At 45.3% G+C, this 26208-nt stretch overlaps 1 protein-coding gene across 1 annotated transcript; it reads right to left on the minus strand.

Moving 5' to 3' along the window:
- Positions 1-8809: 8809 nt before the first annotated feature.
- On the minus strand, positions 8810-11656 carry LOC119337545 (60S ribosomal protein L34-like). Its single transcript, XM_037609708.1, has 4 exons — positions 11485-11656; positions 11186-11265; positions 9173-9282; positions 8810-9093 (listed from the first exon to the last, which is right to left on the minus strand). The coding sequence occupies exons 1-4, from the start codon at positions 11561-11563 to the stop codon at positions 9003-9005; spliced, it is 360 nt and encodes a 119-aa protein (XP_037465605.1). The 5' UTR covers positions 11564-11656; the 3' UTR covers positions 8810-9002.
- Between the last annotated feature and the right edge of the window lie 14552 nt (positions 11657-26208).

Raw genomic sequence — 26208 nt, forward strand, 5'->3', positions numbered from 1 at the left:
CCTTTCTCCTCTCCTCCAATAAGGCCCACTAGGCCCAATACTTCTCCCGGGGGTTTCCGATAACCTCTCGGTACTCCGAAAAATGCCCGAACCACTCAGAACCATTCCGATGTCCAAATGCAACCTTCCAATATATGAATCTTTACCTCTCGACCACTTCGAGACTCCTCGTCATGTCTGTGATCTCTCCTGGGACTCTGAACAAACTTCGGTACATCAAATCACATAACTCATAATACAAATCGTCATCGAACGTTAAGCGTGCGGACCCTACGGGTTCGAGAACTATGTAGACATGACCGAGACACATCTCCGGTCAATAACCAATGCAGAACATGGACGCTTATATTGGCTCCTACATATTCTACGAAGATCTTTATCGGTCAAACTGCATAACAACATACGTTGTTCCCTTTGTCATCGGTATGTTACTTGCCCAAGATTCGATCGTCGGTATCATCATACCTAGTTCAATCTCGTTACCGGCAAGTCTCTTTACTCGTTCCCTAATACTTCATCCCGCAACTAACTCATTAGTTACAATGCTTGCAATGCTTATAGTGATGAGTATTATCGAGAGGGCCCAGAGATACCTCTCCGAAACACGGAGTGACAAATCCTAATCTCGATATATGCCAACCCAACAAACACCTTTGGAGACACCTGTAGAGCACCTTTATAATCACCCTTTTATGTTGTGATGTTTGGTAGCACAAAAAGTGTTCCTCCGGTATTCGGGAGTTGCATAATCTCATAGTCTGAGGAACTTGTATAAGTCATGAAGAAAGCAGTAGCAATGAAACTGACACGATCATAATGCTAAACTAACGGATGGGTCATGTTCATCACATCATTCTCCTAATGATGTGATCCCATTCATCAAATGAAAACACATGTCTATGGTGGAAACATAACCATCTTTGATTAACGAGCTAGTCAAGTAGAGGCATACTAGGGACTATATGTTTTGTCTATGTATTCACACATGTACTAAGTTTCTGGTTAATACAATTCTAGCATGAATAATAAACATTTATCGTGAATTAAGGAAATAAATGATAACTTTATTATTGCCTCTAGGGCATATTTCCTTCAACCTCGTCCCCGTTCTCTCCCACCTCCCCTCGCGACGGGCTCCGCCTTCGTGTCCCCAATGGGAAGAGGGAGGCGGTGTCAAGCAAAAGCCCTCGTTGTTGCTACTGGAGTATTGTTGCTCCCTCTTCCCCTCACCATGTTGAAGAAGCAATACCAGAAGAAAGGAGGAGGAAGAGATAGATGTGAGCCAGCACCTTGCCCACGTCCCCTTTTATAGGCGAACAGGGCCGGGGGCTGGCTCCTCACTCAGGGGGGAACCGCCCCGTTCTGCCAATCCGGCTCCCCCGCGCAATCAACGGCTCATGGAATCAAAGGCCGACCCCTTGTGCCAATCCACGACGCATGGCTTTCTACCATGACACTCATTCCCGCGCCCTCTGCATCCGTCACCAACCCTGCGCAATGCATGCAACACACGTGGGGGAAGCGCCGGGGACGGAGAAACTAGTGGGATGGTAGTTATCACCCTGTGAACGTGGGACGTGAGTAGCCCACAGATCGTGGCTTGAATTTCCCCTGTAAAGTCTTGCACGACGCGGGGGAAAATCGGGAACTGGCTCAAGCCCAGGTTAATGAAGAAGCAAAGAAAATCTCAAGGATGAGCTACCACAACTCTTCGCCTGTGTACTAGATAGGGCCTACCCCGATGACGCTTGGCAGCGCGTTTGGGCCAGGCCCGGGGGCTCCTGTCGGTGCAACAAACCCTGGTGTGTGTTGCCCAGACTGTACACAGGCCCAAGAGCAAAGTTACAGCATCCAAGACTAGGCCAAGCAGAAGAAATAGCTCTTTGAGAAATCAAAGGGCGGATCGAGAAGACCAAGACAAGCCAAATAAGCAAGATATCACTAAGGGAAAACCTCCCTTGTAGGGCAGGCGAGCCTGGCTGGGTCGAGGTCACCCCGAAGACAAGTCTCAAGACTCCCCCGGCAAGCTTGCCAGGGACGCCGAGGGCGAATCAACCCACCAAGACGTCACTGCTCCACCTCGCAGCAACGCAAGTCACTTATCCATGCGGTGTCGAGCCCCCTAGTGATTAGGTGGCTGTTATTTGGCATGTGGCAGCCATTTCTGAGGAAGATCACGTGTCATGCAAACAGGCAAGAAGGTGGATAAACAGCACAGCAAGGCTTGTCGGGCTACCCCCCATGACGTGACACTAAGCGGTGCATTTAATGCACCTTGTCCTGTCTGCAAAGTTAGGTATGATAGCACTGTGGCTATCTAATCACTGGATAATGACTGTTTTGCCATTGTGGTAACCCCTTGACCTATAAAAGGAGGGTCGTGGCTGCCTTAGAAAGGATTCGGACCCTCGTACACTCATACGCGAGTAGCTGCTCTCGTCCCAAGGCGATCTTGCCGGGCTAGAGCATTGTGTCTCCACCACGGTCCATTCATCAATCCACCAAAGCAGTAGTAGGGTTTTACGCCTCGCGGTGGCCCAAACCTGGGTAAGAAGTTCATGTGTCATTGCTGGTGTGCTGCTCTACAGCTTTCGCTCTTTGTGCAACGTGCCCTTCCCCCTTGCCGAACCACAAAGGGGCCAATGTTCCCATAGGTGGCCGTGTTGAACCACGACAGCCATGATCTCCAGTAGCACCGATGACCTATACCCATTCCTCAACAATGATTTTCCTCAGCGTGTTGTCCTCTCCGCGACTACATCTTCCTTCCGAGTTATGGCACCATCGTTTGGGCCACCACAGCAGCTCCTCTCTAGCTCATTTAGCTCGTGATTTTCTTCCTGGTTGTGATAAAACTCACACCTGGTGTGTGAGGCTTGTAAGTTAGGTCATCGACCACATCTTGCTTTTCCTTCATCTCATAGATTTACCACTGCACCGTTTCAGCCTATTCATTGTGACTTATGGATCTCCCCAGTTGTAAGCTTTTCTGGACTTCAATATTACTTAATAATCCTGGATGATTACTCACATTACTCGTGGTCTACTATATGTCACGTCGACTCTTTCTTACAACCGAACCCACATCACAAATTTCTCCCATACCACACTCATACAAATCAGCATTGAACCCTAATTAGCACCAAGAAATGTTGGAGGTGTATAATGCTTAATTGAAAACTTGAACTTGGTCTTTGGTTGCTAAGCCTGCAGGTGTCAACGTGGTGATGATATTTTTCGTCACAAATTCCACATTGGCGGCATTTGGTGCGCTACAAAGCACGGTGGGTCGTACGTGCTTCACTGAACAGAAAGGCATTGATTTCGAGGAGACTTTCAGCATGGTGGTCAAGCCTGCCACTATTTGTGTCATCCTCAACATTGCTACAGCGCATTCTTGCCCCATTCATCAACTTGACGTCAAAAATGCCTTCTTGCAAGGCCATCTCAACGAGACTATCTTTTGTGACTAGCCGGCCGGCTTCATTAACTCCACTCGGCTTGATCATGTATGTCTCCTTCATAAGTATTTATATGGCTTGAAGCAAGCCCCACATATATGGTTCTTACGTTTTCAAAGCTTCATCATTTCCCTGAGATTTTTCGCTTCCAGATGTGACTCCTCACTTTTCATTTATCATTGTGGTGCCAGCATTGCCTATCTCCTACTTTATGTAGATGATATCATCCTCACCGCCAACACACGCTCCACACTTCACTCAATTATCACATCACTCAAATCTGAGTTCTCCATGACCAACTTAGGCAACATACATCATTTTCTTGGAGTCATTACATGCAATTCAGACGCTCTCTTCTTGTCTTAACAACAATATGCCCTCAAAATTCTTGGCCGTGCAAACATGATCAATTGCAACTCTGCCCCCACGCCCATTGACACTCTCCCAAAGCTCTCATCCATGTCCGGCTTGCCCGTTCCTGACACCACTCGTTACCGATGCCTTGTCGGTGCACTACAATACCTCGCATTGACACAATTGGACATTCCATATGAGGTGCAACAAGTTTGTTTATTCATGCATGACCCCCGTGATCCACACATGGAACTCATCAAGTGTATTCTACGCTACAATCGCATGACATCTCAATTTGGGTTTCAACTATTACCCTCCACCTCACATGAGCTTGTAGCCGATTCCAACATGCATTGGGCAGGGTGCCCGGACACACGTCGATCCACCTCGGGCTTCTGTGTTTTTCTTGGATCCAACTTGATCTCTTGATCATCGAAACGACAGCCCACAGTTTCTCGGTCGAGTGCAGAAGCGGAGTATAGGGCCCTCGCACATTGCATTGCTGAATCATGTTGGTTGTGGCAACTACTGCATGAAATACATCGCTCTCCATTCCTCCAACACGCGACACATTGGTATATTGTGACAGCATCAGTGCGACATATCTCCCGTCCAATCCGGTGCAACATCAGCGTGCCAAATATGTGGAAATCGATCTTCACTTTGTTTGTGATCGTGTTGCTCTTGGCGAGGCAAAGGTTCTACGTACCATCGAGCTTCCAATTGCTGACGTTTTCACCAAAGGGATTGCCTACCACGGTGTTCACCAGTTTTCGTCGTAGCCAGAATGTCCTTCCGAGCGGCGTTTCGGCTGAGGGAGGGGGGTGTTAAACATGTACCTGTGTTGTATTTTACGTGGTCACTCGATGGTGTACACGTTCCTCTTTTACATGATCTCAACGGACGTCACGCCTTGCCTGCCACTTGGAAGCTCGGTTAAGCTCCCCTACATATAATACGTTGTAACTCTCTCTGAACAACACGACTCGATCATTATTCAGTCTAGCTACATTTGCATCCCTGGAATCCATATCGTGAAAATGGTGAGAACTCAACCCTTTAAACATGGAATACACAATTTTTTTGAAGATCGTCTGACTTGGGAGATCAATAAAAGCATCTACAGTCGGGCGCCTCAAACCCGCCTCATACGCCCGGACGGACCGCTCGGTTCACGTTTTTTCGATCCAGATGGGCTTCTTAAACGGGTCTCAAATGTCCGGGCTGACCGGCACCCCTCTTATGCTGCCTAAATATGGGGTTCCTGGACACGCCCGACACGTCGGGCCCGACAGCCCGACCCCACCCCAAATTGCACAAATTCCATCAAACCATTCCTCCTCCAGTCGCCCTCCAACATTTCCCCCGCCCGAACCCTCGCCGTCCTCCACCCTTGCTCCCAATCCTCACCACCGGTCCCGATCGACCACCGGAGATGTCGTCCAGCCCGACCCACACCGTCGCGAGGCGGCTGCGGCCCGGATGCAGGCGGAGGAGGCAGCCCGGATGAAGGCGGAGGAGGCAGCCCGGATGCAAGCAGAGCAGAACGAGCAGGACACATTTCGCCTAGAGCAGGACGCATTCCGCTCGGAGCAGGCGCTCGGCCAGTGATCCAAGGCCATCCGTCATGTTCGGACATTGATTTCATTTTGCCATGTCCGATTTGTTGAACTATGATTTGTTTTGCTTTGTTTCAAACTTTGGAATTCATACAATTTGTATCGTATGATCGACGTGCATGAATTTCAGGATCGAAAATTACGGTATGTGAATGTGCGGCGCAACATTTGAGGAATGCCCGATCAGGCGGACGCGTCCGCGGGCGTTTGAGGGGCCGGATTTGCCAAGTCCGGTTGTAGATGCTCTAACAGTTCTACCAATTTGCATCGAATGATGGACACGTGAGAAACCTACCCTTCCCACCAAGAAAGCCTCGTTGCTTTTCATTCAAACTTAGGAATCTTACTATGCAATTTGTGACTTACTGTTGTATCAGCGCTCTACACAATCTGCAAAGGAATTATTGATGCGATGTCGCAATTTTGGTGGGGTGACGAGGACAATCAGAAGAGGATGCATTGGATGGCATGATGGAAAATGTGTGTTCCAAAAGATCAAGGAGGTATGGGCTTCCGAGATATACACTGTTTCAACCTGGCTCTATTAGCTAAACAAGCGTGGCGTTTTCTTGATAATCCGGAATCTTTATGTGCAACCATATTGAGAGTTAAATATTTCCCTGAGGGAGATTTGATGAACGCAAGGTTAAAGAAGGGATCTTCGTTTACTTGGCAAAGCATTATGGCGGGAGTGAACTCTTTGAGAAATGGTTATATCTGGCGAGTTGGAAATGGACAAAATATTGATATTTGGAGAGATGCATGGATTCCGAATTGTGCGAGTAGGAAAATTATTACTCCTAGAGGTGGGCAACTTCTGTCAAAGGTGGCTGATCTTATTGATCCAATCACGAATTCTTGGGATGAAGATTTGGTGAGACAAACTTTGTGGCCAATTGATGTGCAAAGGGTCCTCGCGATTCCCCTTACTATGCATAATATGTCGGATTTCATTGCCTGGAGCTATATAAAAAATGGTGTATTCACTGTTCGATCAGCTTATTCGGAGGAATGGAACCAACAACACGAGAGGAAATTGCAATATACTAATGGTATGGTTCGTACCAATGTCAATCCTATTTGGGGAAAGATTTGGAAATTATCGTGTCCGGCAAAGGTAAAAATATTTATCTGGCGAACGTTGCATGGAACTCTACCGTGTCGTGTTACACTTGCCAATAGACATATGAAAGTTTCGCCCCTTTGTCCATCATGCTCAAATGGGCAAGAAGATACAAAACACATCTTGTTTTTGTATGAGAAGGCAAAAGAGGTTTGGGTAAGCTGGGGATGTACGAGGTAATTAAGAAAGCTTGTGTTATTGATCGTGCGGGTGAGGCGGTTCTTGAATTCTTACTTCTTATGCTGCACCAAGAACTATCTATATTAGGATGCCAGAATGCAAGTGAATTAATCGCGATAACCGCTTGGTATTTATGGTGGGAGAGACGCATGTTGGTTCATGAAGGAAAGTCTCAAGATGTGAACCAGATTTCGATGGGGGTTCGTGCTATAACGGCAAACTATGTGAATGCCCACTCCCCTAGTGGGTCTAGTAGAAAAGAAGGATGGAGCCGACCTCCTATGGGTTTTATTAAACTAAATGTTGATGCTTCTTTTGACCATGATCTGTTCAGGGGCACGGTAGGTGCTGTACTCAGAGATGACAAAGGAAAATTCATTGTTGGCGAAAATGGGAAGATCGATTGGTGTGCTGATGTACTAACAGCAGAAGCGATGGCTCTGAGGTTTGGTTTAATTCTTGCACAAAAGGCGGGATGCAATCGTCTTATTATTAACTCTGATAATATGGAAGTCATTGACACAATGAAAAATGGAGGACAATCGGCGGGAGTTGCGGCGGCAGTATTCGAGGATTGCTACTTCATGGCATGTGATTTTCCGTTGACTAGATTTGAACATTGTAATAGGATAGCTAATAAGGTTGCTCATGAACTTGCTAGGCTAGCAAAAGTTTCTGTAACTAGAGATTGGTTTGAGGAGCCTGTGGAGAATATTGTACCTCTTTTTATAGACGATGTAACCATTATTTCCAACCAATAAAGTGCATGTTTTCTTTAAAAAAAAGCACTCTACACAATCTTGCATGGAATTCCCAACATACAAATATTCTGGCAGAAGATACTAACAACTTGTGATGGTTCCAAGTAATACAAATAACTCAAAAATTGCCAAATATTTCTTGGAGACGGCGCGTGCGTGCGTGGAAAGGTTTCGACAGTTGGGGTGTCCCTTTGGATCAAAGCCGGTCACTTTGGCTGGTCTTGAAGGGTGGCTGAATGCAAGTTGCAGTCTTGGCGGCTGGAGGCGCGACGTTCATGGGTGGAGCGTGTGTCTGAGGTGCGGGCTGGTAGCCATGGCCATGCGGGTGGCTTGGTTGCGAGTGGTTTGCGGAGCAGGGTGCGACGGAGGAGTGTGAGCGTTGGGGTACATCACTTGCCCAGTCCTTGCCGACGGTGGTGGCGTCCATGATGATGTATCCTTCGTGAAGGCTTGTTCCCACTCCTTTCTGTCTTGCTTCTTGTGAAAACTTGATATGCAGGTTGGGGCGGTGATGGCTATCCGCGGTCGTACCCTTCTGGAAGGCAAGGAGTAGTCCTGGCGGTGTTTGTATCGATCTGTTCAGATGTAGTGTGGTGATGGTTGCTTTATAATATAAAGCATGGGAAAACTCTTTTTCATAATAAAAATGTCCTTTATCGAAAAGGGTGTCCTATTCTTCCGTTAAAATGTACGCAAGATGGTAGGGTGCTGCAATGTGCGCCTTTATGGTAGTGTAACCAGTGTAAATAACAAGGAATGGATGATGGTAATTTACCATAGCAAACCCCACTTTATTTGTTATGTGTCTATCTTCATGGAGAATGTAACTTTGTATTGTATAGTGTGTTGTGAATGGTGGCTCCAGTCCTAATTCTTCTAGCAGTTGCATTAGAAGTAGGTTTAACTCCAGTCCTCCTATACTCATTTTCAACTAGATCTACAAATTCTTCTCCGAGTTGCCATTGTTGATGTGTTTGGTTCCCTGGACGGTAGCACAAGCGGTTGGTTCCCTGGACGGTAGCACAAGCGGTTGGTTCCCTGGACGGTGTGCACAAGCGGCAAGGGTATCAGGTCGGGTCGCAGTATAACAATCTATCTGTTGTTTTGTACTCCAAGTTTGTCTTGGCACTGTAATCTTGCTCCCCGTTCGAACGAAGTAGGACGAACCTGCTGCTAGCCGGTAGTTTGGACAGCGGAGAAGATCAGGGCGCCGGGGGTGCGGGAAAGCAGAACAGGATGCAGCAAACTGTTCTCGTGGGACAATCCGACAGCGTTAACTGAGCTAAGCAGCTCAAGAGCATCTAAGCCGAATTGGAGTCCAAAAGCTCTTGCATCAAAGGCTAAGCATCCATAGAGAACCAGCGCGCAAAATCTAGAGAAGCACATCAAACCTCACATACTAGAACCAGGATTCAGCAAATCCGAAGAGAGAAAATTCTTGATTGCTTAAAACAAATTCGAAGAAACACAAAACATCACCGCGACGCCTATATCGCCCAGTTGTTTAGCTCTTGGTGGTCTTCTCCTTGGTCTTCTGGATCTTCAGCACCTTCTTCACAATCTTCTGCTCCTCCACCAAAAACGCCCTGATGATCCTGCTCGGCACGAAAAAAATCAGCTTAGCTCAGCAGCAAATTTATCAAGTATCACTTGCTTTGATTGAATGATGGTTACCTCTCCCTGACTGCAGGACCAGACAGAACACCACCATAAGGACGGTTCACAGTCCTCCTGTTCCTTGACAATCTGGACCTCTTGTACTCAGTAGGCCTCAGGTGTGGAATCTGCAGTTTAGCATATCAAACTTCCATGAGAATGATAAAATGCCATGGTGGTTACTAAGGCAGTGTAATGTACCAACAACGCGAGGCATAAACTTACGATTCAGCAGGAACTTGCTATTCTATCTGCTGTATTTAGCCACCACTATCTAGCAGCATATATAGCATATACCTACTGTAGGTAGAAGTGGTCCAACAGCAGTTCACGATTACATGCATACATGATTTCACTTGTAAATGGCTCAATGCTACCTATTAGGGGTTGTTTGGAATGGGTGTAAAATAGAAGCACCAGTGGTCACACAAATTTTACAACCACTACAAGTGTAAGCAGCCAGCACATAAGAGTAGACAAATAGTACTAATGATTATCTCCGCAAAGTATGAACATAATGCACATATGGTGGACACCCCTCAATAACCAAACCACAAAGAATGTAGTCCTTCAAAAAGTAGAGGGATCATTCCACATAAAAGTACAGATAAATATGAAGTAAAAGTCAGACAATGTACTAGCAAGCTCCTATAATTTTTCGAGACAGATCACAAAGATGTTGAACAAAAGATTGCCAGTTAAACCAGAAGATTTTTGAAAAACATAATAGTAATCAAAAAATATTATCATTTGAACTGTGCAAGAATACACCATCTGAGTAGTACAACTTTGTGGTGAGTGCAAATGCAAAAAACAAAAGGAGCCACCAGACAGATATCACAATGAGGCTTCTACAACAAAACTAAGCAAATGATAATATAATATTGCAATGACCTCATAGAGAAGATTAGGCCTAATTCACATAAAATTAGGACATATTCTTGTCATGTTTCACTGTAATCATACCCCTACTAATATGTCAGAAAATGCTCTCAGCAACAAAAATGAAGCTGAACTGACAGTATAAAGTTCATGCTAGATTCAAAATATAAATGCATAATAACCCACTAAGCATAAATTACAGAGTTATACACTTAAGCATTGGAAGAGAGTACAAACAGTCAAAAGTCGTGTTCATAGAATTGGTTTCCAGACAAGAACACAATTAAGAGAGACGAATCAAAGGATACAAATTCAGGGAAAAGAATTCTATGAGACTCTCACGGGTTAGCAGGTGAGACCCATCCTGATGGATGACACGTGACATTCACAAATCACAAAGCATCTACCCCACCCCCGACCTGAAATCAGGGGGGAAGAGATTAGATGCTTTGTGATTTGTAAATGTCACGTGTCGTCCATCAGGGCGGGTCAAACCTGCTATCCGTGAGACCTGGTCTCATATAATTTTTCTCCCAAATTCAGGGCCAGACAAGCAAACACAGAAAGTGTGACATGTCTCCAATGCAATTTAAAAAAACACAGAATAGAAAATATGACATGTTTCCAATGCAATTTCAAAAACACAGAAAAGAAGGTTGTTCTTTAATGCAGTTTCATGCAAATCCTGTTTAGTGTGGGAAGAAATAGCAATACGCTTTACCAACAAAAAACAGCACACAATTGACACAGCATGCAAAGTACAAGGACGTACCATACTCATAATTCAAAATTAGCTAACATAGACAGTTTAATTTAATAAATCAGTCTATGGACGGTAAATTCACCCGCAGTATGGTCAGCTGAGCATACCCAAAGGTATAGAACATGATTCGGCAAGAATTAGCACTACTTCAACAATAGTAATCCCCACTTCACACATTAACATTAAACGAAAGAATCTGAAGGAAAACATTGCCACATTCGATGGGGCAGGACTCAAATGTAGGGTTTTTTGTTTGGAGTTTAACTGTATGTATTTATATCAGCAACCACTTCGCTGAAATACAGGTTGTATCCGAGCGCATGGTGCATACAACGCATGAAATCTAACGAAATAACAGGTTAAAAAATGGAGAATGGAACACATACTCCTTGGATCTTCTTGCCGGTAACCGGGCATTTTGGCCCACTCGCCCGCTTCTTGGTGTACTGGTACACAAGCCTCCCACCTAATAATCAGTAATACATCAAGAAAACTCTTGAGTTGAGATCCTGGAAGAAGACCCCAAATTTTTTTACCCAAGATAAACTGTCAAGGGAGCGGTAAGGACACAAGTAAAATTCAAGCCTAAATCTAACACATACACGTGCAGCAGCAATACTATCCAGACAGTTTCAAGACTAAAACACAGGAGCGAGAAAAAGCAGGCGCCGGTGATCTCCCTCACCTGGGGTCTTGACGACGCGAGTCTGGTTCGACTTCGTGGCGTAGCTGTGGCGCTTTCGGTATGTCAGCCGCTGCACCATCTCGCCGCCCTCTCCCGGAGTTCTCTCACCGCTCGCTCTTTCGCTCCCGCTGTCTGTAACGAGGCGGCGCCGAAGGGAAGTGAGGGTTGGGGAGAAAGAAGAGCTTTTATAGGGCTGTAAGTGGTCCGGGTGACCTAGATCCAACGGTGGAGGACGCTTTGCCAAGTGAGCCGACGGCTTTGTGTTTGTTTTTCATGATTATTAATCCAGACCGCTTTTACCTGCAAAATACCCAATTGAACCATGTTCGGGAGCCGACGTTGTTAGCACCCCTTTACCCAGAACACCATCAGCAGCTCCCTGGTCTTCAAAATGATTATCATTGCATGATTCAAGTTGTCTTTCATTTTTGGTTTTCAGCCTTCTAAATTGGTTCAATGATTTATTCGCACGTTTTCTTCCGAACTGGTCAAGCCTTGTCCAAGGAATATTTTCAAATGTATTTTTATATTCATGCCAAGGACCCTTCTAGCGCAAAGTTACATTAACGATGAAGCTTTTCAGTGTTAGGATAAGGGTGCCAATTTGGTTGTGCCTTGAGAGCCTTGACCAAAACCGAACCGGCCGCGCACTCTGAACCATGTGGTCTTTTCACATGTCATTATAGTGTGCTAGCGCAACTCGAGGACCACTGCTATTGGCACATGTAATCAATAAAGAGATCGTGCTCCGGATTTGCAGCGGCATATTAACAAAACCCTTGATTCGTGCACGCACGTAACGCATATCGCATGAAAACCCACGAAATTACTACCACGCAGTAACGCCTCTTCAGTGTTTTTTCTGGCCCATAAAAGGCACACTGTGAAAACGAATCAAGCTTCATGCTTTCTATCTCGCACTCACTCTCCTCAACTTCAAGCTCCAGCGCCCGAAGAATAGAGTCCAAAAAAGCTTTGAATCCCCTTTTCCCTCCTTTCATCCTCGAGTGATGGCCGAAAAGGGAGCCCGTGTAGTGGTGGTGAAAACCTCCAAGAGCGATTCGAAGGCCACCGCGGGAAGCCAGGGTGCACCCGGCGACATGCAGAAGGCGGCGGGCAAGAGGGGGCTATGGCTCCCATCCGTCATCACCGCGGGAGACATCGCCGAGCTCCGGGAGCTCGGGTACCTTCCGGCGCCCAAGGTCGCCCCATGTCGTTCTTCGCTCATCGGAGGGTCATCGGGCCGCTCCTACGTCAAGGTACAGAAGCCCTGCGCTGGTGAGTGTGTCGTCTTCATTTCGCATCTCCTCTGAGGTATGGGGTTTGGCATCCACCCCTTTCTCCAAGGTCTCCTCTTTTCTACAGCATCCAATTCCACCATTGCACCCCCAACTCCATTCTCCATATCGCCTTCGACATCACCTTCTACGAGGCGTTCCTCTGCATCGAGCCCCACTTTGGGCTCTTGCTCAAATTGTTTTGCGTCAAGGTGAAGACCAACAGGGGTCAACCCACAAAGTGTGGAGCGGTCATGATCAACTAGATCCCGAGAGCCAAATGGTTGCCTGGGAAATTCATCAAAACGGTGAAGTTATAGCAGAAGGGTTGGTTCTATGTGGCTGACATGCCATTGGGCAACCGGGAAGGGGTCATCGCCTTCTCAATCGCCCCTCTTGAGAGGCTGCATAGTGGAGCCACAAAATCTTACATGGGGGCAGCAGGAACTGGAGGCCCTTTAGGAGCGAGTGAAGCTCTGCGTCGATCAAGGCGTCACTCTCATTGATGTGGTGCATGTCATGCTCCATGGCGGTGTCCAACCTCTCCAAGCCTGAGCTTCCCCCTTGTGGAAGTTCATCGAGGGCGACGAGACCTCAATTGTCCAACATTTCTACAGGGGGATGGACCTCAACGAGATGCACGCACTCCTCTTCACGACCAAGAGTCAAACTTTCTGGATCAAGGGGTACGACATCACCTACTGCTCGGAATGCCCGGCTACCAAGGTTTGTCACTTAGCCTTTTATCTTTCGGGATAATTTTAGTTTGTCATACCAAGCCAAATGATCGGGTTTGCCTTGTTGTATTGAATGAGCATCATGAAACACGGCTGGTTTTTGAAAAAATTGAGTTCAAAATTCAGTTTTAGGTTTTCACAGTATGCATTTCGGAATGATCGAGTTGAAAATTTTGGAAGTACCGAGGCTGCAACAGAGACTAGGTCACACTGTTTCGGTTACACCGAAGTGAGACTTGGTCTCTTCGAAGAGCTCATGGCACTGCATAAATGCAGAATCGGTCTCATCGATTAATATCTTTTGGTTATACCCAAAAGTGATTCAACTCGGCATGATCTTGGAGGTTCCCAAGTGAAATCTAACCAATCTAGGAGACACCACTCTCCAAAAGGTAATAGATGGTGTGTTGATGATGAACTCCTTACCCTTGTGCTTCAAAAGATAGTCTCCTCGACACTCAATCACTCTCTCACGAATTTGGCTTTGGTAGGAGAAGGATTGGAGTAGAAAGCAACTTGAGGGGGCTAGAAATCAAGGTTTAAATGGTTGGATGGGAATGCCTTGATCTCAACACATGAGTAGCTGGCTCTCTCTCAGAAAATGAATGGTGGGAGTGTAGTTTCATTCCAATGGCTCTCTCTTAGAGTAAGTGGGGGTAGAGGGGTATAAATAGCCTTCACCAAGAATCCAACCATTAAAACCTTTTGACTCAACTTGGTGGCACCGAAATGAAAATCTTGATGAGATCGACCTGTGTAAAAGATTTGAACGTTGGGCTTTCCGGTGAGACCGAATGGAACAACTCGGTGGGACCGATGTGCGATGACCTAAGCAAGACTTCGTTTCGATCCCAATCGAAACATCTCGGTAATTCCGAAATGATGTGAAAGGGTTACAGAAACTTGGTCAGTGCAAATCGGTGGGGCCAATCGTCATCTCGATGGAATCGATGTTCTAGGGTTTGGCTGTGGCACTGTCTAGGATCAACTCAGTGGGTCCAAATGTAGAAGTTTCGGCTGGACCCAGTTGAACTTTTAGGTTTTGTCCAGATATGATTTGGAGAAGGTGGTTGAGAATTTTTGAAGCAATATCTTCAAGTAGTTGAGCAATTGAGTCATGATCAAAACATCATCCCCTTTTAATGGTATTGGATTTCCTATGGACTCAATGTGATCTTGGATCACTTAACCAAAAATGCAGAGTCTTGAAGCTTTTTCCAATCCATGTTCTTAGCATTTCGAGGGGGGCACATTCTCATGTCCTTGCCATTCCAACATTGAACTTCCTGAAATCTATCTTTGAATAGGCATTAGTTCAATGACATATATGTTGTTATTAATTACCAAAACCAAGGAGTTTGTAAGGGCAAGGAGATCGTCTATTTCATGAAGATCTATGTGAGTGAGTCTTGTCCTTCGTGGACGGAAGCCATGATGTCATAGACAAGGTTGCTTCTCCGTGGACCCAGCTACTTGTGATAGGCGTTGGGATTTCTCCTAAGAGGAAGGGTGAAGTAGTATAGTAGCATGATAATCCCCAAGTGCAAGGAATCATCGTAGCAATTTCCAAAGGTGGAAGTGATAAGTATGGAGTGTTGAACCCACAAGGAGCTAAAGGTAAGATCAATATTCTCTCAAGTCCTATCTGCCACTAATACGACTCTATGTACACCGAACATTTGCTTCCATCTAGAGACGAGAAATAAAACTACGTTGTGGGTATGAAGAGGATAGCTTTGCATTATATCGGAGAACTAAAACATAAAAATAGGCGCTGCTAACATAAAGTTAGAATTATTATAATATATTACAAATAGCGAGTGTGGAATAATGATGGGTTGGTGTGCAAAATTGTCCTAGGCAATTGTTAACAAGATCGGTAATCATTATTGCAATTTCATATGAGGGAGAGGTATAAGCTAACATACTTTCTCTACTTGGATCATATGCACTTATGGTTGGAACTCTAGCAAGCATCTGCAACTACTAAACATCATTAAGGTAAAACCCAACCATAGCATTAAAGTACCAAGTCCCCTTTATCCCATACGCAACAACCCCCTTACTCGGGTTTAAGCTTCTGTCACTCTAGCAACCCACTATAAGCGAATCATGAACGTATTGCAACACCCTACAATGGGAATCCTTCACATGTGCGCGGCACGAAAGGCACCATAGGACATCACCAAAATAAAACATACAACTCAAACCAATCTAGATCATCAATCAACCCAAAAGACAAAAGAAATCTACTCAAAACACCATAGGATGGCAACACATCATTGGATCATAATATGTGGCATAAAGCACCATGTTCAAGTAGGGGATTACAATGAGGTGCGGGAGAGTGGACCACCGAAAAGAGATGAGGAAGGTGATGAAGATGGTGATGTTGATGAAGACGATCACCGCACTCTGGCGCCACCGAGAGAGAGGGGGAGGGTCTCCCCCTTGTGCTTCCTCCTCCATGGCCTCCCCCCTAGATGGGGAGAGGTTCTCCCTCTGATCCTTGGCCTCCATGGTGATGATGGCCCCCTCCGGCTTCCTCCTCCATGGCCTCTGATGATGATGGCCCCCTCCGGCGGGGTGCTAGAGAGGGCCTACATTGATTTTTCATGGCTATAGAAGCTTGCAGCCGCAGAACTTCCGATCTAGGTTTCTTTTCGGTGGTTTGGGGATTTATAGGTATTTTTGGCGTCGGTCTCACGTCAAGGGGGTCCACGAGGCAGTGGCAAGCCAGGGGCGCGCCCTCCACCCTTGTCGCTTCCTCGTGAAGCTTCTGGTCCAAACCTTGTGCTTCGGGGTTCTCTTTTGGTCCATAAAAAATCACCGTAAAATTTCAGCTCATTCCGAGAACTTTGATTTCTACACAAAAAATGACACCACGATAGTTCAACTGAAAACAGCGTCAGTCCGGGTTAGTTCTAATCAAATCATACCAAAACCATATAAAATTGTTGTAAACATGGCATGAATAATTCATAAATTATAGTACGTCGGAGACGTATCATAGCAGAAAGTATTCCCCCCAGTTAAGAACCAAGGTTTATTGAACCAATAGGAGATCCACGCAAATGAACTATAGCAGCACCCACACACACAAGAGCAAATACTTGCACCCAACACAGGCAAGAGGGTTGTCAATCCCCTTGTATTTCTTAATTGACAAAACTAAATACACTTCAGTGACAAGTAGACCGTTAAACTTACTGATGCCTACCACTATTACTCCACTTCGAGAGCGCTTATATGCTTGCTTCTCTACGTATTAAGTTCATGACAAATAGAGTAATGCATGAATATGATGACATAATGTAGACAAAATAAGTGATGTGTACTACACAACTTATTCTTGTAGTCTCGTGTTGGGCCTCCAAGCGTAGAGTTTTACAGGACAGTAGCAATTTTCCCTCAAGTGGATGACCTAAGGTTTATCAATCCGTGGGAGGCGTAGGATGAAGATGGTCTCTCTCAAACAACCCTGCAACCAAATACAAGAAATCTCTTGTGTCCCCAACACACCTAATACAGTGGCAAATTGTATAGGTGCACTAGTTCGGCGAAGAGATGGTGATACAAGTGTAGTATGGATAATAGATATAGGTTTTTGTAATCTGAAAATAAAAAAACAGCAAGGTAGCAAGTGATAAAATGGAGCACAAACGGTATTGCAATGCTTGAAAACAAGGCATAGGGTTCATACTTTCACAAGTGAAATCTGTCAACAATGCTAACATAATTAAATCATATGGCAATCCCTCAATGTGCGACAAAGAGTCACTCCAAAGTTCTTATCTAGCGGAGAACATAAGACAAAATTGTTTGTAAGGTACGAAACCACCTCAAAGTTATCCTTTTTGATCGATCTATCGAGCTATTCCTATAAGTGCCACAAACAACCCAAGAGTTCATACTAAAATAACACCATATGATACACATCAACCAACTCTAATGTCACCTAGATACTCCAATGTCACCACGAGTATCTGTAAGTTGATTATACGAAATGCATCAAACAACTTCGGATTCATAATACTCAATCCAACACAATAACTTCGAAGAGTGCCCCAAGATTTCTACCGGAGAAACAAAGACGAAAACGTGCATCAAACCCTATGCATAGATTACCCCAATGTCACCTCAAGAATCCGTAAGTTGAGTGCCAAAACATACACCAAGTGTTTTCAAATCCATAAAAGTATTCAATCTAATAATAATGAAATCTCAAAGGTAAAACTCAATTCATCACAACAAGAAAGAGAGGGGAAAACACCATATGATCCAACTATATTAACAAAGCTCGCGATACATCAAGATCGTGCCAAATCAAGAACAAGAGAGAGAGAGAGAGAGAGATTAAACACATAGCTAATGGTACAAACCCTCGGCCCCGAGGGTGGACTACTCTTGGGGAACGTAGTAATTTCAAAAAAATGCTACGATCACGCAAGATCCTATCCATGCGATGCATAACAATGAGAGGGGGAGTGTATCTTCATACCCTTGAAGATTGCTAAGCGGAAGCATTTCATCAACGCGGTTGATGTAGTCATAGACCTTCACGATCCGCCCCGATCAAGTATTGAACGTACGGCACCTCCGCATTCAGCACACGTTCAGCTCGATGACGTCCTCGCCTTCTTGATCCAGCAAGACGGGCGAAGTAGTAGATGAGTTCCGGCAGCACAACGGCGTGATGACGACATTGGTGAAGAACAATCTTCGCAGGGCTTCGCCTAAGCACTACAGAAACTATGACGGAGGATAAACTAGAGGGGACGGGGTTGCCGGCACACGGCTTGGTATTTCTTGATGTGTCTTTCGTGCTAGCCCTGCCCCTCTATTTATATGTTGAGCCTTGGGGTCAAAACTTGGAGTAAAAGCCTCCACAAAGTCGGTTTCACCCGAAAGGCAAGAGTCCTTCTCGGACTCCAGGGCCAGACGCCAGGGTTCCCGGCGTTTGGACCCAGACGCCAGGGACCCTGGCATCTAGCCCCTAAACTCCACAAAACTTCCTTTTGCACTTTCCAAAAACCTTGTGGGCTTTCCCCTTTGGCCCAAATAAAGTGTTCTCATACCAAACATTCCGGGAAACATCCGGAACCCTTTCTGGTGAATTCCGGAACCCTTTCGGAGACCAAACACTATTATCCCATATATCAATCTTTATCTCCGAACCATTCCGGAGTTACTCGTCATGTCCGTGATCATATCCGGGACTCCGAACAACATTCGGTCACCAACATACATAACTCATATAATACTATATCGTCAACGAACGTTAAGCATGCGGACCCTACGGGTTCGAGAACTATGTAGACATGACCGAGACACCTCTCTAGTCAATAACCAATAGCGGAACCTGGATGCCCATATTAGCTCCTACATATTTTATGAAGATCTTTATCGGTCGAACCGCATAACAACATACGTTGTTCCTTTTGTCATCGGTATGTTACTTGCCCGAGATTTGATCGTCGGTATCTCAATACCTAGCTCAATCTCGTTACCGGCAAGTCTCTTTACTCGTTACGTAATGCATCATCCAGCAACTAACTCATTAGTCACATTGGTTGCAAGGCTTATAGTGATGTGCATTACCGAGAGGGCCCAGAGATACCTTTCCAACAATCGGAGTGACAAATCCTAATCTCGATCTATGCCAACTCAACAAGTAGCATCAAAGACACCTATAGAGCACCTTTATAATCACCCAGTTACGTGGTGACGTTTGGTAGCACACAAAGTGTTCCTCCGGTAATCGGTAGTTGCATAACCGCATAGTCGTAGGAGCATGTATAAGTCATGAAGAAAGCAATAGTAGTAAACTAAAACGATCAAGTGCTAAGCTAACGGAATGGGTCAAGTCAATCAAATCATTCTCCCAATGATGCGATACCGTTTATCAAATGACAACTCATGTCTATGGTTAGGAAGCCTTAACCATCTTTGATTAACTAGCAAGTCAAGTATAGGCATACTAGTGACACTCTTTTTGTCTATGTATTCACACATGTACTAAGTTTCCGTTTAATACAATTCTAGCATGAATAATAAACATTTATCATGATATAAGGAAATATAAATAGCAACTTTATTATTGCCTCTAGGGCATATTTCCTTCAGTCTCCCACTTGCACTAGAGTCAATAATCTAGATCACATCACCATGTGATTAACACCAATAGTTCACATCACCATGTGATTAACACCCATAGTTCACATCGTCATGTGACCAACACCCAAAGGGTTTACTAGAGTTAATAATCTAGTTCACATCGCTATGTGATTAACACCCAAAGAGTACTAAGGTATGATCATGTTTTGCTCGTGAGAGAAGTTTAGTCAACGGGTCTGTCACATTCAGAGCCATATGTATTTTGCAAATATTCTATGTCTACAACGCTCTGCACGGAGCTACTCTAGCTAATTGCTCCCACTTTCATTTTTTGACTATATACTGCAAGGCAATAGCCTCACAGTTCTTTATTGCAAAGAACTAGAGAGAATACAAATGTACAATTTACAAGTGTAACAAAGAAAAGAAATTACTTACAAGGAGCCTAAGAGAGTGTGGCTATCCATGAAACTAAGTTATCTTTATATTTACATTTGATTCTATGAGCCAAAAGGGAAATATCATGTATGAAATTCCTCCTCCAAGATGTGAAGGAAGGTCTCTCATTTCTAAAGATCTTCCCATTCCTTTGTGTCCAGATATTCCATGTAGCAGCAAAGACCACCTCTGTGAAGAAAGGATAACCAAAATCCCTCCTAGCAGAAAGAGCCATCTCATATGTAGTCTGGTTTGGCTGAACAATCCAAGAAATCCCAAGGTAGTTCCAAACCCTTTGACTGAAGTTGCAAGTAAAGAAGAGATGTGCACACTCTTCATGAGAAGCACAGAGGTAAAGAACACACGTGTCTTCCTGAATGATCCATTGTCTACGCTGCATCATATCCCTAGTATTCAAACGATCCATTATAAGAAGCCATCCAAACACTTTAAGTTTGAGCGTACAAGCACACTTCCAAATCCATCTCAAAATGGGATCAACCACCAGGTGGGAGAAGCAAGACACATAGTATATCTTTGATTTGAACTCTCCAGATTTAGATGGCCACTTCCAAATGTCCTTACTCTCCACATTCAAATTGATCAAAGACAGCAAATCTTGAAGTAGAGTGAGCTCAAAATAAGCCTCCTGTGATAGAAGCAGATGGAAGTGCTCCGAGACCTCCGGTTGCTCCATAAACTCACTGGCTGTGACTGTGTCATCAATGACAAAAGAATGAAGCCTTGGGAAAAGCTCACGCAAAAGGACAACATTATTACCCAGCTACCAGCGATCAAGCCAAAAAACCACCGTGTTCCCATCATACACTTGTGGGACGGCTAATTTATTGTACAAACTCATGACATCTCGCCACCAAAAAGAGCCATAGCTTTGTGTGACTTGCGGTGGCGAAGAAGCATAATAGGTGTCCCAAATTAATGTGACCCAAGGCACGTCCACTCTGTTAAAGAACTTGAAAAGGTGCTCGAGCAATAGAGCTTAATTTTGAAATCCCAAATTAAGCACCCCCAAACCACCATAATTCTTAGGTCGGCAGACCAGATCCCATGCAACCAATGATTGGCGAGGATTATCTGTGTTGCCTCTCCACAAGCACTAACGCATGATTCTCTCAATCTGCTGCAAGATGCCCTTGGGAAGAGAAAGGTACACAAGAAATAAATTGGCATGGAGCATAACACCGACTGAAGCAGCTGTAAACGACTCCCTTGATTTAGCAGACATGAGGAAGCAGATAAGCATCACTCAATATGATCAACTAGAGGCATTAGATCATAGATTGTGGGCCTAGACGTGCCCATGGGTGACCCTAGATATGTGAAGGGCATGGAGCCAACATCACAACCTAGCAGATTAGCAACCCGATCACCCTACTCATCACTCATATTGATTAGAATAAGTGATGACTTACTGAAGTTGACACGTAAACCAGTTGAAGCCGCAAAGGTGTTAAGCATATCCTTGAAGGCGATGAGTTGGTCATCAATGGCAGGTAAGACAATGAGGGTGTCATCTGCAATTGAACGATCGGGTAATCATTGGAGTTTGTTGGTATTGGTAGAGACATAATGTTTCTGGAGCACATCTCATTAACCACAGACTGGAGTAGATCCACATCAATCACAAATAATAATGGAGATAGCGGGTCTCCTTGGGGAACTCCCGATCTGCAGACAAAATGGTTACCTGGAACCCCATTTAAGAGAACAAAAGAAGAACCCGTAGACAAGATGCTATCAATCCATCCAGTCCAACGTGCATCAAAACCCTTGCATTGTAAGATTCTGAGGATGGCTTCATGCTCAATTGTATCGAATGCCTTCCTGAAATCGAGTTTAAGGATGATGATGGGACGCTTAGAAGCTTTACATTGGTGAATGTATTCAAAACACCAAGCAAGACAATCTTGAATAGATCTACAACGAAGAAAACCACATTTGTTACGATGTATACATCTCAAGATCACTTTTTGAAGCCGATTAGCCAGCAGTTTTGTCAAAAACTTCAAACACGTGTTGGTCAAGGATATGGGCCTAAAATCTCCAACCACTTCTGGACTTAGCTTCTTGGGGACAAGAGTGATTAATGAAGTATTAAGACATTCCAAAGTGCACCTCCCATCATAAAACTCCTTGACAAGTTGCATAAAATCCTCCTTGAGAATAGACGAGCACTTTTTTAAGAAGAGACTTGTGAAGCCATCGGGGCCCGGTGCACGGTCAGATGGCATGTTCTTAATTACGGCCTCAACCTCATAATCCATGAACGGCAATGATAAATCCTCCAGTCCATTAACTCTGTCAATTAAGTTGTGTAGATCAAAACCCATATGGATTCCTTTTGCTTGGCCCATATGCTGGTTGAAATCAGACCAAAACATGCCCGCCAACAGTTGGTGATCGGAAACCACCTCACCTGTCGAGTTCTTGATTGAAGAAATAGTATTCCTCCGATACCTTTTTGTGGCCATGGCGTGAAAAAATTTAGAATTTTCCTCATCCACCTTAATGCTTTGGATAGTACAACGTTGCTTCCGATAAACATACTGCCAGTGTAAAATATCCTCAAGATGCAACTTTACAATTCACCTAAAATTAAATTCAAGCGAACTTAACGGCCGGATCTCCTCCATCTCATCAAAGAAGAGAATGACTTTGTTGCAATTAGAAATAAGCGCCTTAACCGTGGACAACTTTAAATGCCATTTCTTAAGGGCATACCTGAGAGCTTTAAACTTGGAAGAAATAGTTAATGCAGCCGTGTGTTTACCCACCGACCTGCCCCAAACCTGAGCAACACATTCATTAAAGCCACGTAATTCAGTCCAATAATTTTCAAAGCGAAAAACTTTAGCTTTAGGAATGGCAGTGGCAATCGTGACCACGCAAGGAACATGATCAGAGGCCGATCGCAAGAGGCAAAACTAAAGTATTAGGATGATCCGAAGTCCATGCAACCGAAGTGAAAAACCAATCAATTTGTTCGAGGAGGGGTTTAGTTTGCATATTAGACCAAGTAAATTGCCTTCCCTTAATTGGCAGTTCAACAAGACCCAAGTGATCGATGATTTCATTAAACAGAAAGATGTCGTTGACATTACCACCAGGCAGGTTACGGTTTTCAAGCGACCTCATAAAGTTAAAATCACCCAAAAGTAGCCAATTGTCGTCTCAATTAATGTCTAGGTTGTATAGCCACTGCACGAACTCATCACGGCTGGACCCTGACATGGGCCATAAACCGTAACTAGCGTCCAAACTTCAGAAGTATGTTTGGAATGGAATTCCACAACGATGCCAAAAGGTTTAGCCTCAATTAACTTGCCCTCAAAAAAAGAAGAATTCCAAATAATGACCATACCAGCTGATGCACCCACCAAAGTGTGACGCCCCCGATTCAATCGTACACTAATCATGCACGCAAACGTGTACGATCAAGATCAGGGACTCACGGGAAGATATCACAACACAACTCTAAAACATAAATAAGTCATACAAGCATCATAATACAAGCCAGGGGCCTCGAGGGCTCGAATACAAGTGCTCGATCATAGACGAGTCAGCGGAAGCAACAATATCTGAGTACGGACATAAGTTAAACAAGTTTGCCTTAAGAAGGCTAGCACAAACTGGGATACAGATCGAAAGAGGCGCAGGCCTCCTGCCTGGGATCCTCCTAACTACTCCTGGTCGTCGTCAGCGGGCTGCACGTAGTAGTAGGCACCTCCGGTGTAGTAGGGGGTCGTCGTCGATGGTGGCGTCTGGCTCCAGGGCTCCAGCATCTGGTTGCGACAACCAGGTAGAAGGGAAAGGGGGAAAAGAGGGGGAAAAGCAACCGTGAGTACTCATCCAAAGTACTCGCAAGCAAGGAGCTACACTACATATGCATGGATATATGTGTAAAGGGCCATATCAGTGGACTGAACTGCAGAATGCCAGAATAAGAGGGGGATAGCTAGTCTTATCGAAGACTACGCTTCTGGTCACCTCCGTCTTGCAACAAGTAGAAGAGGGTAGGTTGAAGTCCTCCAAGTAGCATCTCCACTGTAGAATCTCCAAATAGCAACTCCAAGTAACAACTCCAGTAGCATCTCCAGCAGCATCGCAATAGCATAATCCTACCCGGCGATCCTCTCCTCGTCGCCCTGTTGAAAAGCAATCACCGGGTTGTTTGTGGAACTTGGAAGGGTGTGTTTTATTAAGTATCCGGTTCTAGTTGTCATAAGGTCAAGGTACAACTCCAAGTCGTCCTGTTACCGAAGATCACGGCTATTCGAATAGATTAACTTCCCTGCAGGGGTGCACCAACTTACCCAACACGCTTGATCCCATTTGGCCGGACACACTTTCCTGGGTCATGCCCGGCCGCGGAAGATCAACACGTCGCAGCCCCACCTAGGCACAACAGAGAGGCCAGCACACCGGTCTAAACCTAAGCGCACAGGGGTCTGAGCCCATCGCCCATAGCACACCTGCACGTTGCGAGGGCGGCCGAAAGCAGACCTAGCCTAGTGGCGTTCCAGTCCAATTCGGCGCGCGCCGCTCCGTCGCTGACGTCTGAAGTGCTTCGGCTGATACCACGACGTCGGGATACCCATAACTACTCCCGCGTAGATGGTTAGTGCGTATAAGCTCATAGCCAACTCAGATCAAATACCAAGATCTCGTTAAGCGTGTTAAGTATCCGCGAACACCGAACAGGGCCAGGCCCACCTCTCTCCTAGGCGGTCTCAACCTGCCCTGTCGCTCCGCCACAAAGATCCACACAGAGGGCCATCGGGACAAAGGTCCTTTCAGCCCCCAATCCGTGAATCACTCGCGGGTACTCTTTGAGCTGACCCGACTTTAGTCACCATCTATATAGTATGTATGTATGTATAGTATATACCCGTGATCACCTCCCGAGTGATCACGGCCCAATAGTATAGCAAGGCAGACCGACAAGAATGTAGGGCCAATGATGATAAACTAGCATCCTATACTAAGCATTTAGGATTGCAGGTAAGGTATCAACAGGTGTAGCAACAATGTCAGGCTATGCATCAGAATAGGATCAACGGAAAGCAGTAACAGGCTACACTACTCTAATGCAAGCAGTATAGAAGAGAATAGGCGAATCTGGTGATCAAGGGGGGGGGGCTTGCCTGGTTGCTCTGGCAAGAAGGAGGGGTCGTCAACTCCGTAGTCGAACTGGGCAGCAGCAGCGTCGGTCTCGTAGTCTAGCGGAGATAAGAGGGGGGAAGAAACAATGAATACAATGCAAACATAAACACGACGATGCGTGACGTGACAATGAGCGGTGCTAGGTGTGCCCTAACGTGGTATGAGGTGGTACCGACGAAGGGGGGAAACATCCGGGAAAGTATTCCCGGTGTTTCGCGTTTTCGGACAGATGAACCAGAGGGGGAAAGTTGCGTGTTTGATATGTTAGGGGTGTGTGGTGGACGAACGGGCTGCGTATCCGGGTTCGTCTCGTCGTTCTGAGCAACTTTCATGTTGAAAATATTTTAATCCGAGTTACGGATTAAAAGATATGATTTTCTAAAGATTTTATTAATTTCTGGAATTTAATTAGTTATTTAAATTAATTCAAAAATGGAATAATGACATCAGCATGATGTCATGCTGACATTAGCAGTCAACAGAGTTGACTGGTCAACTGACGTGTGGGTCCCAGCTGTCATTGACTGTTAACTAACCTAATAGATTAATTAACTAACTAGGTGATTAGGTTAATCTAATCAGGATCAATTAAGTTAATTAATTATCTAATTAATTAACTAATTAATATTTTAATTATTTTAATCATTTATTTATTTTATTAAATCTTTTTTTTAATTTTCGTTCTAGGGCCTGGGCCCCTCATGTCATAGGCACAGGGGCCTTAGCGGGTTCGGGCGCAACGGGCGCGGTTGCGGGCAACGGGCACCGGTGTGCGGGCGTGGTGGCCGGCCCCAACAGGGCGCCCGAGGGGGGGCGCCGGCGAGGCGCAGAGCGGGGCGAGGTTGGCGGGGCGCCGGCGACCACCGCACAAGCGGCAGCAGGGCGCAGGGAGCCCAGACCGGCGCGTGGGCGTGGGGAACACGGCGACGCAAGGCAAGGCGACGGCCCGGGCGGAGGGCGACGCCGTCCGG

This window comes from Triticum dicoccoides, chromosome 7B (assembly GCF_002162155.2).
Source record: "Triticum dicoccoides isolate Atlit2015 ecotype Zavitan chromosome 7B, WEW_v2.0, whole genome shotgun sequence".
NCBI lineage: Eukaryota > Viridiplantae > Streptophyta > Magnoliopsida > Poales > Poaceae > Triticum > Triticum dicoccoides.

Bases quoted from the DNA above. Each gene is read 5' to 3' on its own strand.
- LOC119337545 (XM_037609708.1), bottom strand. From the start codon at position 11,563: ATGGTGCAGCGGCTGACATACCGAAAGCGCCACAGCTACGCCACGAAG. The intron at 11,266-11,484 runs GTGAGGGAGATC...ACTGATTATTAG, and splicing joins TCGCGTCGTCAAGACCCCAG to GTGGGAGGCTTGTGTACCAG. The intron at 9,094-9,172 runs GTAACCATCATT...CGTGCCGAGCAG, and splicing joins GGTCCTGCAGTCAGGGAGAG to GATCATCAGGGCGTTTTTGG.